General features: G+C 42.9%; 2 protein-coding genes across 2 annotated transcripts; both read left to right on the forward strand.

The window, feature by feature from the left end:
• The first annotated feature begins 6,884 nt into the window (after nt 1-6,884).
• LOC127766582 (E3 ubiquitin-protein ligase BIG BROTHER) lies at nt 6,885-12,307 on the forward strand. Its single transcript, XM_052291664.1, has 8 exons — nt 6,885-7,057; nt 8,012-8,173; nt 8,526-8,760; nt 9,756-9,796; nt 10,231-10,275; nt 11,239-11,366; nt 11,566-11,674; nt 11,761-12,307. Exons 2-8 carry the CDS (start codon nt 8,033-8,035, stop codon nt 11,812-11,814), a joined length of 753 nt encoding a protein of 250 aa, XP_052147624.1. The 5' UTR covers nt 6,885-7,057; nt 8,012-8,032; the 3' UTR covers nt 11,815-12,307.
• A 2,615-nt stretch (nt 12,308-14,922) lies between these two features.
• Nucleotides 14,923-19,291, forward strand: LOC127766581 (polyadenylate-binding protein RBP47B'). The gene is made up of 8 exons (XM_052291663.1): nt 14,923-15,162; nt 16,095-16,578; nt 16,905-16,981; nt 17,054-17,184; nt 17,825-17,921; nt 18,237-18,383; nt 18,724-18,824; nt 18,918-19,291. Exons 1-8 carry the CDS (start codon nt 15,040-15,042, stop codon nt 19,006-19,008), a joined length of 1,251 nt encoding a protein of 416 aa, XP_052147623.1. The 5' UTR covers nt 14,923-15,039; the 3' UTR covers nt 19,009-19,291.
• The last annotated feature ends 90 nt before the right edge of the window (nt 19,292-19,381 follow it).

Raw genomic sequence — 19,381 nt, forward strand, 5'->3', positions numbered from 1 at the left:
CTTTAACTTTTGAATATACATAAGGAGTCGTATAATAACCCATTTTAAAAAACTCGCATGTTACTTGGGACGAGAGTCGGATTCCTAATTGCTTCATAATTTTTACTAGGCTATAAAAAAGCAGCGTACGGATGAGAGTTCCTAATTGGATATAAATACAATGAAAATAAAAAAAATCTCATAGACTTTTAATAAAAAAATTCTAACAATAATACGATTAAAATAGCTTTACCCGTTCTTCTCTAATCTTGTGTTAGGAGGAGTTTTGGTGATTAATGATAACGGTTGTTAGAACTAGCCTTTGCTATATGTTTGTGATGACAGATTATGTTCTGGCATCAAGAAATAAAAAGGGTCGATAGCTCATATGTGAGAATCAAGTTATAGGATTGTGGATTAATGATAAAAAGGATGATACCTCACGTATCGGGAATCAACAAGAGTCAAATATTGATGATAATAATACTTGATGAGATCCCATCATAAGTTGATGGACATGTTGAAGAATATACACCATAGTCAAGATTGTTAGAAATATGAGTAAGTTCACCGGAGGTTCCTCAACTTAACAACCTGAGGTCTCTTAACCACAAAATTAGAAATGTGTACCCCTAAACTCATACAAACTGTGCACTCAAAGTCTTATGGCAGTATATATGGGTGGTTTCACTGACGTGGCATCCTAGTCAGCAAAAAAAATTAAAAAGTACGTGGGGGCCTACAAGTCAGCTGCATATCTTTTTTTTCTTCTTTTTTCTTCACCTTCTCTACTCTTTTCTCTTACTCTTCAGTGATGGAGGACGGTGGCCGGCGAGCGGAGCGATGGCGGGCCCGCTCTGGCGGAGCTCGGCCCACCGGCACGCGTGGGCGAGGTGGCGAATGACGATGTCGTAGTGGATGTCGTTGGGCGCGTACCCCAGGAGCGCGCGCATGCGGTCGAACAGATCGCGGGCGCGGCGCCAGTGCCACTGCCGCGACAGCAGCGCCGTCTGCTCGCGCAGGGACATGGTGGCGAGGCGCTCATCGGACGGATCGATGACAGCAGCCTCTCTTGCGCCGCCGCCGCCGCCGCCGGTCAGGGTGGGGACAGAGGGTTGCTCTTGGAGGAGGACAGCGCGCCGGAGATCGATGAAGGGTGTCTGGACTGTGTTGCAGAGATCGATAGCTCGCCGGAGACGGCGACGGCGGCAGCTCGCATCCTTGATCTTCCTGGCCTTCCCGTAAAGATCAATCATTGTGTTATATGTGACATCAAGCTTCGAAATTCTAGCAACTCCCTGAATGCCAGATGCACCAGCATTGTCGACATTGCCATGGCACATCTCCTCAAGCAAGAACTGCATCGGTCCACCTGAATCGAGCGCGTTGTAGTCAAGATCAATGAACCCAACCTCGAACCTGCCATTGCACCAGTTATCGAAGAGAGTGGCCACGTCGGAGTAGCGGCCGACGTCCTTGAGGATGAAGACGAAGGTGTTCATGGAAACCGGGAAATTTAACTATTTGACACTCTTGTGACATGGCAATTAACGATTTGCCACACCCTGTCAATGATATGTGGGCTCTCATGTGTCTATGACATATGGGCCTAGTGACAAATCGTTAAGTAATATCCGTAAGAGTGACAAATAGTTAAAAGCCCCCATGGAAACCTCGTCGGGAGCCACACCTCAGGCATGCATGTGGCGGAGCAGCAGGGGTCTCTAGCCTAATAGAGCCACACCTCTTGGGGTCTCTAGCCCAATAGAGCCCAACTCACCCATGTGCTGCGACATTTGAAGTATCGACGTCCATGGGCTTCGCTACTCCACGAGATCCACCTTGTCGCCTTCACACTGCACATGCACATCAACGTGGGTTGGTAGTCGAACGGACCAACCCATTGCCCCTTCGAATGTGATGAAAATGGTGGATTAAATTTTGGATTAAAGTGGCACGCTTTTTAATCACACGTTATTACTATCTCGTTTTGCGTAAAACACTTAATCTTTATCTTCATCTTCGGATTCAAGCACCACCATAGAATGGGAGAAGCATAGCTTTGACAGGATTAAAACCAAATAGCCATTACTCCACGAATTTACCATCACTGTGCTTGCGTTCTCCTCATTGTTGCCACAACAACCAATGTTGTCGTCGCAAAGGCCATGCTGACTCAAGTAATTATACAAGTCAATGCAACACGCCATTTAAAACTATATTTAATTCTATACCGCGGTTTATAATTTAGATTTGGTTTAAAAGATGATGGGTGTAATTTAGATTCGGTTTATAATTAAGGGATCTAAGGTGGAGTTTTTTTTATTCGAATTAAAGTCTTGTTTGGTAGGGCTCCAAACTTTAACTCCCAACTCCAAACTCCTACTCCAATTAAAGCTAGCTCCTGTTGGAATTGAAGACCCATCTAAAAGTGTTTGGCAATTTAGCTATAGATCTGAAAAAAATTGAAAAAAAAAATGGAATCCCCGCTGTAGGCCATGCGCCACCCGAGCGTCCTCTCCGCGCGTCGGCCGTCGCCTATCGCACGCTGCCACTCGTGCACCGCCCGCGCGTCATCCCCGCTCGCGCCGCCCGCCCTCGTTGGAGCGCCACCGCCGCCGCAGTGTGCTATCCGCCATCTGCCGCCCGCCGCGCCCCTATCTGTTAGGGCCGAACTAACTCACACCGTCGGAGTGCTGTCATCGGTGCCGCCCATACACCGTTGCTGCTCGCATCGCGCGCCACTGCCGTGTGTCGTCCGCCTGCGACCGACAACTATGCCCGCCCGTGTGAATTTTGGGAGAGAGAGGGGTGAGGATTGAGGAGGTGACTTTGGGGTAGTTCGATGGCATTTTTGTTTAAATATGTTAAAGAATTAAAGGATAGTGGTCTTTTCGTTGGAGTGGAGCTATGAAGCAGCAATAACTCAGCTCCACCCCCGTAGTTCATTTTTTAGGAGTAGCTATGCTAACTCCACTTATAAAAGCATAGAATCTGTATCATTTGGCATAGCTTTAGCTATAGATACGTTAGATTTGAGAGTTAGAGCTGTGTCAATTGCCAAATAGGGGCCTGCTACTACTATGGTGGTACGCCCGTGTCCCTCGAGAGGTCCATAGACCGGGTTCACGTGCGATGCTTGAGGGTGCGGCTCACAGTTTGTTCTCTCCTTCCTCTCCCTCTAGTCCCTTCTCCCATGCACGCTTTTCAGCGCGAAAGCAGGAAAAGGAGCGGGGGGCGGAGGGAGACAAAAGCGACGAGCAACAGCGGGGCCACGGGCCCACCCCCGACGCATCCGTTCCCCCCCCTCATGTCCCCACCTGTCATCCTCACCGCTCGCGCCCGCGTGTACCGCTGCTGCCGTAGGGAAAGAGGAATTCCAAGCGTCACGCCGCCCGCGAAGGACCGACCGGTGTGTGGGCCGCGGGCCCCACCCGGCTCGGCCTCCGTTGCCGCCTTGCGTACACCCCAAGCGTCCTTCGCGCACCGGAAAGCCTAACCGCACCACGCACCTGCGGGTGGGGCCCCGGTTCACGTGGCCCCACATGCAGTGAGAGAACGCGGTGCGGGTACGAACGGAGACAGCTCGCTTGGGGGTTGGAACCCGGGTCGTTGCCCCTTTCGCTTTATCCGAATCTAACAGTTGCTTGCGGGGGTTAATTTAGCAGACTTTGGATAAAAATAGCAACTGGTTTGTTCATAATTTGGCAAGGTGGTTGATTAGACCCGTGGTTTTTTCTGGCTTCGGAGGGGCATCCTCCAACCAGTACACGCCACGTGGATGCTTTCGGGCGCTGATGAAACGATCGTGAGAATGGAAGGCCCTCACTTCTTCAATTGGGCCGACAGTGCCATGTCACCGCATCTACGTGTCCTACCATCCACTCCTGTATCCACGTCACGCTTGACAGGATTTTACTACTGCTCCAGTACAGAATCCTGCTCAATTGGCAACTGGCACCATATCTTACGTGCAGATCAGTAACGCTAAGACATCGCAAGAACATTAGATGGCTAGTGCTTGTAAGATTTGGGCTCTAGCGATGACACTACCTGCAGCCCCACATTACTACTACTAGGATAAATAAGTATATAAATTTTGGAATATTTTCTAAACATGTACTCCATCCGTTTCACAATATAAGTCATTCTAGTATTTCTCATATTATATTGATTATATCTATCTAGATTCATTAACATCAATATGAATGTGCAAAATGCTAGAATGACTTACATTTGAAACGGAGGAAGTACTGCACATTGAGTGTGTGCATTACACTACAAAAATAGTACTCCATACGTCCCAAAATATAAGGGATTTTGGGTGAATATCTATCCATATTTATATCCATATTTATATTATTAGGATGTGTTACATTCACCTAAAATTTCTTATATTTTAGGACAGATGGAGTATAAAATCCCTTATATTTCACATTTTCACCGTTCCGTAATATCTTACTGGAGAGGAGGAAGGGATTGCAATTGCTGGATGCCTGCAAAATGCGATTAATATATGGGAAAAAATATCCAAAATTATGTGGTGGTAGTATTGTGGACAAGCATGCCTGAAAGACAGCGAAAGCAGTTGGCCTGCTCAACTGCAGGGCCCCGTTTGTCCCACACCCGCACAGTCTCTCTCACTGTCACGCACACAACACACCAATCGATCTCTCTTCTTCTCGCGATACATAGCTATCCCCGCACAAAATCACCGAAGTACCCTTTGGAAATCGCATCCCCAGTGTACTTTAGCCCACATAAAGTCTGTACCTGTGCGTTAGTTTTATGGCGTTATTACTGTAATGAATTCCATGATCTGCTAATTATCGACTGGGGCTTTGGGGTACAGTAGTTTCCTTTTATAAAGCTGTCGCATATGCAAGTCTATGTACATATTGGCAACTCCTAGTATTCATTTCAGCTAAGCTATTTGATATAATTTCTGTGGAGCAGTTAAGCTAGTGGTAAAAAGTATGGAGCAACATCTTTCACTAGACCAATTTTTATAATGAATAGTAAGCTTATTCAAAAGAGCATTCAAACACCCAATATTGCTTGGATTCGAGGGAGGTAAAAAGAAGAGAAAGTCAAAAAAAAAATCACGGACAAGCGTCTTATTTCAAGTAATGTCATCGATAGATAAATATGAGTTTTATAAAATACCATTATATTTGTCCTAGAAATACCATTGTTATTAGGGTTCCATTAGCAGTCATCTGTTAAGTGCTATAGGATGAATATTGCATTTAACGGGTAGGATGGACGTAATCTTAACAACGATGATATTTCTAGGATAAAGTCACTTGTGCGATGATATTTTGTGAAACTCACACTTGTAAATGATACATTTCTTGGAACTAGAGTTTGTCAATGACTTTTCTTGTATTTTATCTAAAAAGAAATGAAATGAATTTTGCGAATATTAATAAGGCAAATTTTACGACAATATAGTTGTTATGTTCTTACAATGTCCATCAGTAAATTATATAAATTTAAATGTCATATGGCAAAAGTTTACTTAATAATAATAATACCATCCTGATATATAAAGACGTACATATCCCACCAAAATGTACAGTCCTGAACAAATCGAAAGAGAAACAACAAACACAGCCCACCTGTGCTAACAGTCCTCCAAAATTTACTCACATTGACAAAGTTGTTGGCTCAATCGTGCTTAGCATAATAACTACTCCAAAACACAACCATTCGTTTTATTTTGCAAATATAAAAAATAATAAGTCATAATTAAAGTACTTTTGATAATAAAATAAATCACAAACAAAATAAACAACAATTCCAAATTTTTCTAAATAAGGCAAATAATCAAACATTGCAAACAAAAATTTAAAGCGACAAGTAATATGTGACAGAGGTAGTAGTTAAAAAAGCAAAATCTACCATAATCAACCCGCACCTATTTCATTATGTAAACAAACCCATTGAGTAAATTGCATCGTCGGTACACGAACTTGTGAGGTGGGTGCAATCTAGTGCACAAACTTGTAAAATGCTCGTTCTGGTGCACGAACTTGTGTGGTACGTCGGGGGTAGTAAAAAGGACACTACATTTTAGATAATGGGTTAAAAACCCAGCCTCTACATCCAACGGGATGTACACAGCCAAAAAAAAGGACACTACATGACTAATCTTATTGACTTAGGAGCTGATTAGGATACTATGTAAAAATATATATGAGAAGGTTGCCATTAGACATACACATATTCAATAAAGAATAGGATTTAGTGATAGTAAAAAAGATTAAAGAAATCGAGCACTGATATAAGGGTTAAAAACATATAAAATTCGTCATTTCAATGATGAATGATAAAGTAGAGACCACATTTATAAAATGTTGCATGCATCTTATGCATACTCACTGCACGTATGCACGTCACATTCTAATCAACATCAACTTCATAAAATTAACATTGCCAAGTTACTTTGTTCCTAGTTCGCACAAACTAGACAAGTTCGTGTACTGAAACGAGCATTTTACAAGTTTATATACTAAATTACACCCACCTAATAAGTTTATATACCACCAATACAATTTACTACAAACCCATTTCATTAGCGTCAAGCAATCCACATGACAGAATCACACGAGAGAGACACTGAAGTGACACGCTGGCAGGTGAGGGGGCGGATCCGTCCAGCGAGCCCAGGAGGAAGCCCGATGCAGAAATCCAACCCCAGATTCTTCCCCCTCCTCCTCCTCCTCTGCCGCTACCACGACGAGATATCGCGGCGAGACGAGAGAGGGGCGAGACGAGACGAGACGAGAGGGCGCCGCGCGACGCAACGCAAGGCGACACTGCGCCTCGGGGAATGGGTATAAAGCGGGGAGGGATAGGGACGAGCCGGGCGGACAAGAGGACGACAGCACGCGAGCCACAGAAGATCTCGTCTCCCTCCCTCCCTCCCTCCACCCTCTCCCCCCTCCCCTCCCCTTCTCGCCACCGCCACCGCCACCTTAGCCGCGCGAGGCATTGCCCTCCTCCTGCGCGGCCGCCCCCCACGACCGCGGCGGAGGCTGCTCCGGCTGGAGCGGGATCGACGACGACTGATTCGGTGCGCGCTCGCGGTCCCCTTTTGGATGAGTGGTGTTGTGTGCGTGTGTCAGTGTGTGTGTGTGTGGCAGTGTTGAGTGAGCGTGGGTGGAGTCGTCGCGGATGAGGTGATCTGCCGCTGCATTGGCTGTTCGGTCGATTTTTCTTTTTGGGGTGTTGTTTTTTTTTCCTTTCTCTTCTGCTGCGCCATTTGGGGGCGTGGGAATGGGTGTCTCGAGGTAATTTCAGGTGCCGAGTTTGCGAATGTGGGTGATCCGGTGATGCATTTGCGATTCCGTAGAGTTCCTCTGGGTTTTGCTCTAGTTGCTTGTTGAGAGTCTGAGTGGCGGCCTAAATTTCTAGAGGTTTTTCTATTTGGATTGGAACTGGAAAAGAAAAATTATAATCGTTGCTTCGCAGCGATTCTCCTTGTTTTGGGCGTTTGAAGTAGAGACTTCGATTCTCAACATTGTTTTGGACTGGATCGCGCATTGATTCGTGCAACGGGTTGGTAGTTTTGCGATGTGATGAAATATTCGTCAGTGGCAGTTGGGGCGAAAGGACTGCTTCTGCTAGATCATTTTACGGTAATTTTGATTGTTTGGTTGTTATGATATCAATGCGAATTTCACCTCTGCAAGTTGTGCTGCCAAAGTAACCGTGCAATAATGACTGATCTATGTCATTTCACATTTTTGGTAATGTGAAACGAGAAGATCCGTAGACTTCTAGTACTGTTCAACATCTTATTGTTCAGTACTTTTTGATTCAATCGGAATAATAAAATGCAAATATAATCTTATACAAGAAGACAAATCCATGAATATATCATTCATTTCATCATGAGCTGACAGCACTAGCCTGGGGTGTTTGAGTTGAGTTAACAAAAGAAAAATGCAATGATTTGTGGATTGCCGACATTTGGGGTAAACATTTCTTGTTTCTGATTTTCTTTTTGTGGCTTGATTTCTTTTAGGTTCATGATCCATCAGAAGGAATGAACGGGAGTCGGCAGATGGAGCTGCACTACATAAATACTGGATTTCCATACACCATCACCGAGAGCTTCATGGATTTCTTTGAGGGCCTCACATATGCTCATGCTGATTTTGCTATTGCAGATGCTTTCCATGATCAGGTGCCAATTACAGGGCTGTCATTATTCTTAATAGATCTTTTCCAACTACTAGTTTATTCTACCACGATGTACCCTTTGTTTATCTTAAGATGTATATTTGCCATGGAATATTAAGTGACTTGTGTCCTGGGTAATGTCCCTCTTTACATATCTCCAGTTGCATTGCAAATCGTGTTTGTTTGTTTCAAAATTCTTTTGGTGAATTTCATGAAACCTCACTCTCCACATAACTCACAAAAGCACTCAAGCTAGGATATTAATCAGAATGAATATAATGGTTTCAATCATAACCTTAACCTCTGATCCACTATCATTATCCGTTTATTTACTCTTATTTGCTCATAATGTGCAGGCTAATCCATACTGGGCAATGATGCATACAAACTCGTACAAGTATGGATATTCCGGTGCAGGAAATTATTACAGTTATGGGCATGTTTATGATATGAATGATTACATGCATAGGGCAGATGGTGGACGCAGAATCTGGGATAATGCTACACCTGTAAACAACACTGAATCCCCAAATGTAGTCTTGCAGGGTGGAGAAACTCCTCATGCAAATACAAGCTCTACTACTGAGGAATGTAAGTGCAAGTTCACAATCCATTATCACTTCTAGTCATTTTAAGTCATAAAAAAGGAACACTGGTAGGCGTATCATTTTTTTTAATATTCATTACCAACGCGAAATCAGCTACAGGACCATCTCTGGTTAGGGTGCTGAGAATCAATTACGACGTATTTCAAATGAGCACCTTCAATTTCTTGTGGTCTACAGTGGAAAATTATTTTGGGGTCTGAAATAATTCTACATGTTTCTCCTTTTAATTTCCAATAAACTCAAGTCTGCTCTTGTCAAGCTGATTCCTCTGATTTCACTGGTTTAATTCATTTGGATATCTTTTAGTTGTAAAATTGTTCTTCTTTGCAAGTCGAAACACATTCAGTTAATGCGGCTATTCATGAGTTCCAGACTTCCAGTGTTTTATAGTATGGTTCGTTACATCTAAATCAAATCATAAAATATTACTCTTGTTAGCATTTCCTTACTAAGAGGACAACAAACACATACACATACACATACTCATGGTTCTACAATAATGAAGAAAAGGCGACCTTTCTGTTGATGGAAGCAATGGCATCATTTCTACCTTTGCTCACTTACTGTCATATGGCAAGAAATATTTATTTGTGTATGATTGTGTTCAGCATTGTATAACTGAAAATTTTGTTTTAACATGGTAACACCTAAGTAGATGCTCACTAAAAAGGATAAGTGTGATGAGTTTCTTAATGCTTTTGCCATCGTTTTTTTTTTTGCTCCTCAAGTGTTATTGACTTGTTTCATTGTACACCCATGAGTTGTTCTAACAGCTTGGTTATGATACCGAAAGATTATTTTGGCAAGCATACACGTGAAATAAGTCCTAAGAACTGTCTATGTTATGTGTTAAAACTGTATGCATTTACCTGGAACTTGAATTGTAACTGAACCTTTATAGAATTTGCACCTTGTCTTTCAAGTCAAGTAACTGAATTGAACTTTATTTTGGCTCACTGATTTTGCTTTCACTTGCAGGTATCCAACAACAAGTACACCAGAATTCAAGCAGTCCACAGGTACATGAGTATTTCAAGCATGTTTATCTTTTCCTAACTTTTATTTTCCATGCAAATGCATTTTTCCACTTATGATTTCAGGCTTTACGTGCAAAATGCCTTTTACATGGTTCCACCTATCTTAACGATTCCAAGTCAAATGATTTTATTTCTTTGACTATATTATATGCCATAAAAATTTAGCTAATAAAATTATTTGTTTTTCACCTATCAATTTGCATCCACATTCTATATGCTATAGAATTGTATTCTTTTGTTGCATGTATAAGATGCAAACTTTTGATCTCATTCATCCAGAGGGTGATGAGATATGATCGCTGTAATTTTTAGCATGTGTTATGTGATGTCACTTACCTGCTGTGTGTTGATATTTGTTCTGGGCTCATGCCTCCAATCAAATCACTGAAAATCATTACTGTTGTTAATATTTGCAGGTCATTTGGCAAGACAATATTGATCCTGACAATATGACATATGAGGTTAATGACTTAAGCTTGCATCATCTTCTGTCATCATGTTCTCATTCAGGCTTTTTCATGTAACATCAACACTTCAAACATGCATCTTCTTACTTTTTCATACGATCTACACGCACAACTTGGGCTAGATTGGTAAAAGACTGCAGAGATTATACCATGCATTTTGTTTGGTCAATGTGTATGATTTTCATTTGGATGCTAAGATACCTATTAAAATGGATGCTGTGATACATACTAATTTCAATTTGCACTATCAGTAATCTATTGTCCTTTCCTAACTGCAAAACATTAATTACTTTTTCTTTGTGTGGCCTCACTTGGGGTACTTGGCACAAAAGGTTAACTGTCTCTGAGGCCACATATTAGCTGTTTCTTGAAGTCACCTGATTATAAAACTCAGTGTCACAGGTGGTAACCATTTGGACTGATTGATCCTATGTTTGGTTTGTGAACAAATGTTCTTCGTGAGAGTTTTTTGTCTTGTCGAATATATGATTCATGACTAAAAATGAACTCCCCTTATCTATGACGATCGTTGCTGATTTCTTCCTTTGTAACTCAAGATAAGAGTGCTATAAGCATTGTCATTTTCACAGCTAGATGTCATGTAAGGCAAATCATAAAATAAATGTAGAAGAGTCAAATCAGCCAGAATGGCAATTCTTCTTGTCTCCTCTAGATCTATGGACTTAGTTGCATATCTTGTTTGATGAAGACATTGTTGTTAATTGAATGATCAATTGCTGGTCTTTTTTAATATTATCTGAGAGTACTTCTTGGTTCCTGCTTGTCACAGATTGCCCTTTCTGAGACTAGTAATGCTTCGATGTTTAAATTGTATTTTCACTGATCATTGTTTAGGAAAAGTATCTCATTCATTTCATCTAGAGGTGGAATCCTGTATGTTCCTTTCTTATCTGATTATCCTTGGTTCTTGGTATACTAAATGCCTTTTCTTGGCAGGAATTGTTGGATTTGGGTGAGGCAGTTGGAACCCAAAGCCGTGGTCTCTCCCAAGAACGCATTTCATTACTTCCAGTCACCAAGTACAAATGTGGTTTCTTTTCAAGGAAGAAAACACGCCGTGAAAGGTTAGATCTTGATAAAATATTTATGTACCTCTTTTTGTCTATTTAATTGTCTTTACCCCTAGAAGCATGTAGAATTACTTCTAAGTTCTGTCTTCATGAATAATGTTATGGTACTGCATCGTTGGCGTGGAGCATGGAACTGGTTCAACGAAGTAATACATGTGAAGTTAACTTGTGGGACTTCCTTTTTCGGTAACAGGTGTGTAATTTGCCAAATGGAGTACAGGAGAGGGAATCTGCAGATGACGCTTCCCTGCAAGCATGTGTACCATGCCAGCTGTGTAACAAGATGGCTTAGCATAAACAAGGTCAGCAGTCTGGGACTGAAACGTGCATATTTTCTCATTTCACCACCTGCTTCTTTCGCTTAATGGAATATAATTTACTTCTGTAGGTTTGCCCTGTTTGCTTTGCTGAGGTTCCTGGTGACGAACCCAAGAGGCAATGAGTCAAGGCCGCCAAAATGTTCTTGCGCCCAGACTCAGCCCACACTGTACCCCAACGGATGCATGATTTCTGCTTGAAGGCAGCTTTCCCCTTTCTCTCTAGATTTGTGTATTAGAATCATATCGCAAATATAGGTTATAACCAGATGTAGTTGGATCTTGGAACCTGTTCTGAGAGGTTTGCCGTAGACTGTAGAGTTCGAATGTGAACTGTAACCCTGTGCTAGATGAAGCATGCTGGATCACGCGCGCTTGCGAGGTGTTTTTGTCCACTGCAAAGAGCATTGCACTAGCCTGTGTTATTTGAATTCAATTAAGATTTTGTGGACAGAAAAAATTCATTTGTTACATCCCCTGCTTTTAGCCTGTCAATCACAGTATGTCCCCTGTTTTTCCCATGAAATGTTTCTCGATTGTAATCATGAGTTCACATTCCTTTTTATTATTTTTCATGCTAGTTGTGTGCGCTGTTTCCTTTTCAGCGTTGTGTGGGTGGAAATCTTTATTCTCTTCAGCAGTGTGATCTGCTGCAAGAAGCTCCTTTTCTGACTTGTGAGAACCCTTATTCCTTAGAGAAATTGATAAAGTTACAAGTGTTGTGCACAACTTGATGCGAGCAGCAGGCGTGGGTAACTTTTTTGATGGATCAGAACCTCCTCCCGTTTTCTTTTTCGCAAGAAAAATTACAACGTTGATCATTTGAACTTTGATGATCAAAACAGTAAACTATAAATCTCTGTTCAGTTATGAAGAATTACTAGTAGAGTGTAATAGTAATTTTTCCAGCCATTTGGAAACGGATGTAGAAATACTATTCTATCTGTACGTACGTACGTACCCTGGGGCGTCCTTAAAATGTAATAATATTTTTCATTTACCGGTTACATGTGCAATAGAATATATACAATTTATTTAGTTGAAATTAGACATGCACTTTTTTTATTCATAAATTGAAAGGGGTAATCTCACCGTAGGATATAGAAGAAGGTAACCAAACTCATCTATCATGCGTCCAACCAAACAAAATCACCCGCATACAATGTCTCTTCGTATGGCCAACCAACCTCTATCTCATGTCGTCTAGGCTTAACAGATACGCTTAACCAAACAAGCGTGTTGTATTCACCCATCATAACCACGACGAGTTTGGATGGCTCGTACAGGCCAGCTAGGGTGGTGCGACCAACCAAATACACCCTTAGAGTAAGGTTAATAATACAGCTTACTATTGGCTCCAAAAATAATACCATCTTGTTATAGCTAGTTTCAAAAGCTAACAAATACAGTAATGAGCTCTATGGTTATCTTTACCTACTTCTCATGTATAACTTTTATTTTTTAGTCTCAAGTAGTATCCTTTGATTAGCTACTCACAAAAGATGCAGAAAGTCACACGCATGCACGGAAAATGCAGCCTGGGGAGTAGCGTGCAGCCCATCGGCAAAATAGTCGCCGGCGCCTCTCTCTCCTGCCATTTTCTCTCTTTCAACTAGGCAAAAATCTGCTATATGGTAACTATAGCCTGCTATAATGTAGACTTATTATACCTGCTCTTAGCAGCACGGATCATAACGCGATTGGAATAAGTGTACTTTGACTCCCTCAAAAGTTACCCGAATCTAATTCATAACCCTAAACCACAAAACCGGATATTTTGACCCCCGAACTATTGAAACCGGTGTAATTTGACTCCTTGGATGGTTTTGGAGGGTGGTTTCGCTGACGTGGCTGTGTTGACCTAGTCTATGGGTTGATGTGGTGCTTAAGTGGCATCTAAATTAAAAACATATAGGTGGGACCCGTTCATCATTCACACGCATAAAAAATTATGGGGCCCACTGGTATGTGGGCCCCATATGTCATCCTCTCTCTTTCTTCCTCCATTCTCTCTTTCGCTCTTTTTCCCCCTTCGGCCGACGGCGGGCATGGACCGGAGTGGTGACGGCCGGCGGGACCTGAGGCGGCGGCAGCGGCGGGAGCTGACGCGGGAGCGGTGATCCCCAGAGTGGAGGAGTTGACGATGGCGAGGCAGCGCTCGGCGAGATGGGGTCGACGTCGTGGAGGAAGTCGACCTGCGGGGGTTGTCCTTGGCGTCGTCGATGGCCGACGACGGAGGCGGAGGTCTAAGGCGGCGGCCCACGCGGTGCCATCCATTGAAGCTCCCTCGCCGAGCTCTATCCCGCTGCTATCGCCGTCCACCACCGGTCACCGTCCCGCAATCCCTCACTGCCCCCTGTGAAGAAGAAAAGGAGGAGACGGGGAGGCGGAGAGGCCAGCGAGCTGCTCCTCTCCTGCCGGCAGGCGCGTGCCGCTGTCTTACCTCCTCTCCCACCGGCTGTCGCGCGCCGCTCTCTCCTCACCCGCCGACCGACGCGCGCTGCTGCCTCGCCTTCTCTCCCGGCGGTCGGCGCGCTCCGCCTCCTCTCCCGCCGGCTGCCGCGCGCCGCTTGCTCTTCCGCTGGCCGCCGTGCACCGTTGTCTCCTTCCTCACTGGCGAACGACGTCTGGCACGCGCCGGCGGACCGCTTGGCCACCTCACGGCGCCGGAGCTCCTCTGCTACCGCCAGATCTGACTAAGGCTCGAGAGCTAAGCTCGGCAGCAGCACCTCCTTCTCAAGCGACGATCGCTCTCCCGCCGCTGCTGCCACTCCGGCCCCCACTCGCCGTCGTTGCCGCCGCCGCCGGCGGTCCCCGCTTGCCAAATGGGGAGGGAGAGAGAGATAAGAGAGAAGGGAGGGAGAGGGATAGACTGACTTGTGGGACCCACAAATTCTTCAGTGCGAATGACGAATGGGTCCCACATGTAAGTTTTTAATTCAAATGCCACCTAAGCGCCACGTCAACCCATAGACTAGGTCAACACCGCCACGTCATCGCCACGTCAGCGAAACCGCCCTCCAAAACCACAAAAGGAGTCAAATTGCACCGGTTTCAATAGTTCGGGGGTCGAGATATCCGGTTTTGCGGTTTAGGGTCATGGATTAGATTTGGGTCACTTTTGATGGAGTCAAAGTACACTTATTCCTAACGCGATTCATGTCCACACGTGGGCCAAAAGAGGACGAAATCACAGCTGGTATTTGGGCCCAGGAGGCCCAAAATCAGATAAGAAGAGACAGTGGCCAGACTCCAATCGACCTCGACCCTAACCGACCTCCTCACCGCCGCGCCTCCGCCTCCGCCTCCGCCTCAAGCCGCCGCCCGCCGTCGCCAGGAGCGGCCTCTCCATGGCGGCAGCGCCGTACCACCAGCCGACCAGCCTGGAGGAGGTCAGGACGCTCTGGATCGGCGACCTCCAGTACTGGGCCGACGAGAACTACCTCTACAACTGCTTCGCCCACACCGGCGAGGTAGGTTTACACGCTGCGCTCCCATGCCGCGCGCCCCCGATGAACTAATTCCATGGTTCTATCTTAGTTCATTCGTTAAGCTAGGGTTCCTATTTAGGCGTTGGATTGACGCTTTGTCCCCCCCCCCCCCCCCCCCCCCCCCGCCCCTCTCGGTGGTAAGGGTTGGATGGGTTTAGGGAGCTAGGGTTGTGGAGTGGCCGTCACGTTTTGAGATCGCTAATTAAGATGGTTACATGTTTCCCTTTACTAGAATTAGCTACGCAGTTGTCAATGTGAATTGGGAAAAATAGGCTGTTTGTGTTACAAGCCTGAAAAGCCTCATTTGCTCAAGTGAAGTACCGAAGTGATTTTTTGCTTGTCATGTTTGTTGAATCATGTCATTGCAACAGTAGTGATTTACTTCATATAAAATCCAGTAAAAGTTACTCGTTTTGCTGGCAATCTGGCAGCAGTACTGTTCTAGAGTTATGTACAAATATAATTATCTTTTTGTTATATACTTATGTCAGAAGCAATGGAGGTTTTATATTTTGTAATAGGCAACAAGAAGTTAGATGCTCTATGGACTTTCATAGCTCAGATTTGCTACCGGATGCATGAGTAACATGGTGCTAAGATTTTAATTAATTGTTGTGATACAGTGAAATTTTCCTCGAAATTTTATACCTTGACATCCTATATGAATTATGAAACTTGCTAATAGTTGGATTTATGATTCATCCTCTTCCTTTGTTTTATTTGGCCTAGAGTAGAAAATATATGCACATTAACTTTTATATCATATATATATGCAAATTTATTGCAATATTAAACCTTATCATGTTGATTTCAAACCACTCTTGAGGATTACCAGCTGCCATTTTGTCCTATTGAATATATAAGAGTACCATTTGCACTCAACAGTACTAAGAATTGTTTATTTGGAACCGCAGTTACAATCTGTAAAAATAATACGTAACAAGCTAACAAGCCTTCCAGAAGGTTATGGATTCATAGAGTTCATTTCTCATGAAGTTGCCGAGAAAGTTCTACAGACTTACAATGGCACACAAATGCCTGGAACTGAGCATACATTCAGATTGAACTGGGCCTCTTTCAGCTCTGGTGAGAGGCGTCCTGATGCAGGACCTGATCATTCGATTTTTGTGGGAGACTTGGCGCCTGATGTCACAGATTACTTGCTACAGGAGACATTCCGTGTGAGCTATCCTTCTGTCAAAGGGGCTAAGGTTGTCACGGATCCAAATACTGGGAGGTCCAAAGGGTATGGATTTGTAAAGTTTGCAGATGAAAATGAAAAGAATCGTGCAATGACAGAAATGAATGGTATGTATTGCTCAACAAGACCTATGCGGATAAGTGCTGCAATACCTAAAAAAACCACTGGATCTCAGCTTCAGTATGGAGCTGCTAAAGGTAATTCTTGTCTATAATATACTACTATTCTGTTAGTTCTGATGCAACTCACGATCTCACTACTACATGTTATTTTTAGTTGCTCTGTTAATATGTACTCCTGCTTATGAGGCATTTATGACAGATCACGTTCTTGTGAGCTCGTATTATTTCTCCTATTAGCAGTAATAAGATAGAGATTCATCTGTAAGTGGATTTCTGCAGCGATTCATTTATATTGGCAGACAATGCAGCATATATCACAATTCACAAGTGTATAATTCATTTCCATAGACAGGTGCTTTTCTTGAATTTGTTTTAACCACCTGTGTTATTTTGATATGTAGCCATGTATCCAGCAGCAGGTTATGCAGTTCCGCAAGTCCAACCAGTTCTACCAGATAGTGATCCGACAAACACCACTGTAAGAACCCTTATCATTTAGCCTGCTGTTTGCACTGTTGAGTATGCAATTTACCCTGAGACACATTTGCAGATATTTATAGGTAACTTGGATCAGAATGTGACAGAAGATGAACTCAGGCAGATCTGTTTCCAATTTGGGGAGCTTATATATGTAAAAATTCCAGCCAATAAAGCTTGTGGATTTGTACAATATGCATCTCGGTGGGTAATCTTGCTTTAATTTAATAAATGGACATTCTGTGCTGTATGTTCTTTCAAGTTTCAACTTTTACAGAATCAAGCTTTCACAGAATTAGTTAGGAGGCTTAACTTATAATGGCATCATAGGTGGCTGGTTACTTTAAATTAATAAATGAAGCATACAGAGAAGGGTATCATTCGTGGTCTACCTTGTATAATTTTCATAAATACACCCAATAATGAATTATATCGAAGGAGAACCTTTGAAACTCATAGAACTATATCGAAGGAGAACCTTTGAAACTCGTAGATTCATATGCCACTCGGTGAACTGAATACTTAAATAAATTTTATACCTAGGAAAAGATGTATAAAAAATTAGTAACAGACTGAATGATTTATGCCTGTAGCAGGGACTCATTGAATCAGTTTGTTTTTCTAGGTATCTGCATACATTGTAGGCAAAACTTTGATACCTCAGACACTCAGGTGCAAATGTTGCTCTGCATTTATAACTTAATAGAAAGGAACAAAATGTTACCTTTGGTCCCATGTGTTCTTTTTCCGCTTAAATATTGGACGATTAGGCAATGCATTTCTTGGCCTCTTTGCGAGCATGGGAATTTGTTTGGATGATGTGAACGATGTGTAACTGTTTCAGGGCATCAGCTGAAGAGGCAGTACAACGTCTTCATGGCACAACGATTGGCCAACAAGTAGTCAGGCTTTCATGGGGCAGGAGTCCTGCGAGCAAGCAGGTAATCTCATTAAGTTTCTATATCACAAACCTAATGCTCAATAAATCTCTTTAACCTCAGACGCCTTGAAATCCACTTAAACCAATATACTAATTGACAATGCAAATTATACTATATAAGCATGCAAAAGAAGAATATATTAATTGTAGAAGAACGCTCGTATCCCCAGTATATTGTTCTTGTTTAGTCTAACTGATTAAGGGCATACTTGTTTGACCTTTCTTCTTTGGTATTTTCTCTTCATGTTCTTTTCTGATTTTGATATCTGTTCTATTTTGCTTTATCTCTTGGCATTTCATCAAGTTTTGTATGCAGGATCAATCAGCTGTCTGGAGTCAACAAGCTGATCCTAATCAATGGGCAAGTGCTTATTATGGCTATGGATATGATGCATATGGATATGCCCAGGACCCATCATATGCATACAATTCTTATGCAGGATATACCCAGTACCCCCAGCAGGCAAGGATTTCAATTAATTTCACATTCATTCACACCTGAAGATTTTTTTTTTCTAGTAGTACAGAAATTTTGCCTTAAGCTAAAGATGTTGGGTCCAGAAAGTGTATATGTTGAATTATTTGACTTGTTCCTGCCAGTATGCTATCACCATTAGTATGCTATCACATTGATTCATCTTGAGAATAATGGCTGTTTTATCTGCCATCTTCTGATATCGACAAACTTAGGATGTTTCACCTGCTTGACAATGAGACATGATAAGAATCGGCTAACATAATATCTACTGCACTCGATTTCCTTTTGAACTTCTGATTGAATTAGCAATCTTGCAATTTTCCAGGTTGAGGGAGCGACCGATATGGCATCAGCAGCTGGAAGCCATGCCCCAGGAATGGAAAAGGAGGAGGTGTATGATCCAATGAACTTACCTGATGTTGACAAGTACAGTTCCACTTATCTCACTTCCCCCTTTATTTTATATATTACTACATTGATGATGTGTCCTAATCCACGCACTGCTCTGTTTAAATCTAGGTTGAATGCGTCGTACATCGCTGTTCATGGTAGAGCCATGCTTGGGCGACCCCTGTGGTTGAGAACTTCATCATTGCCTCAGTCAGCTTGAGCGCCTATTTATCACTCCTCGTTTCCTTTTTTACTGAAGACTGCAATGCCAGTAGAGCCAGTTGGTAGTTTGCAAAAACGGAGAAACTGTGACAGGCTGACTGACAGCTTAATGTATGTTGATTTGTCATCACATGTATGATTAGGGAACCCCTTTTGCTGAGCCTCTTCTAAGTGAACAGATTACTGCCAATGATGCGGCTACTTTATGATGCCAAGTTACTGGATGAAAATCATCAGAAAAAAAAATTCTGTCTCGATCTCATGTTCAGAATTTTTCCGCAGTTCTTTCCTGGTTCTCCGTTCTTGCTGTATCTTTCCTCCCTTTTTACCATCAATTGACGTTTTTTTTTACCATGGTAAAATCAGATTAC

The sequence above is a fragment of the Oryza glaberrima genome, chromosome 3, assembly GCF_000147395.1.
Source record: "Oryza glaberrima chromosome 3, OglaRS2, whole genome shotgun sequence".
Classification (NCBI taxonomy): domain Eukaryota; kingdom Viridiplantae; phylum Streptophyta; class Magnoliopsida; order Poales; family Poaceae; genus Oryza; species Oryza glaberrima.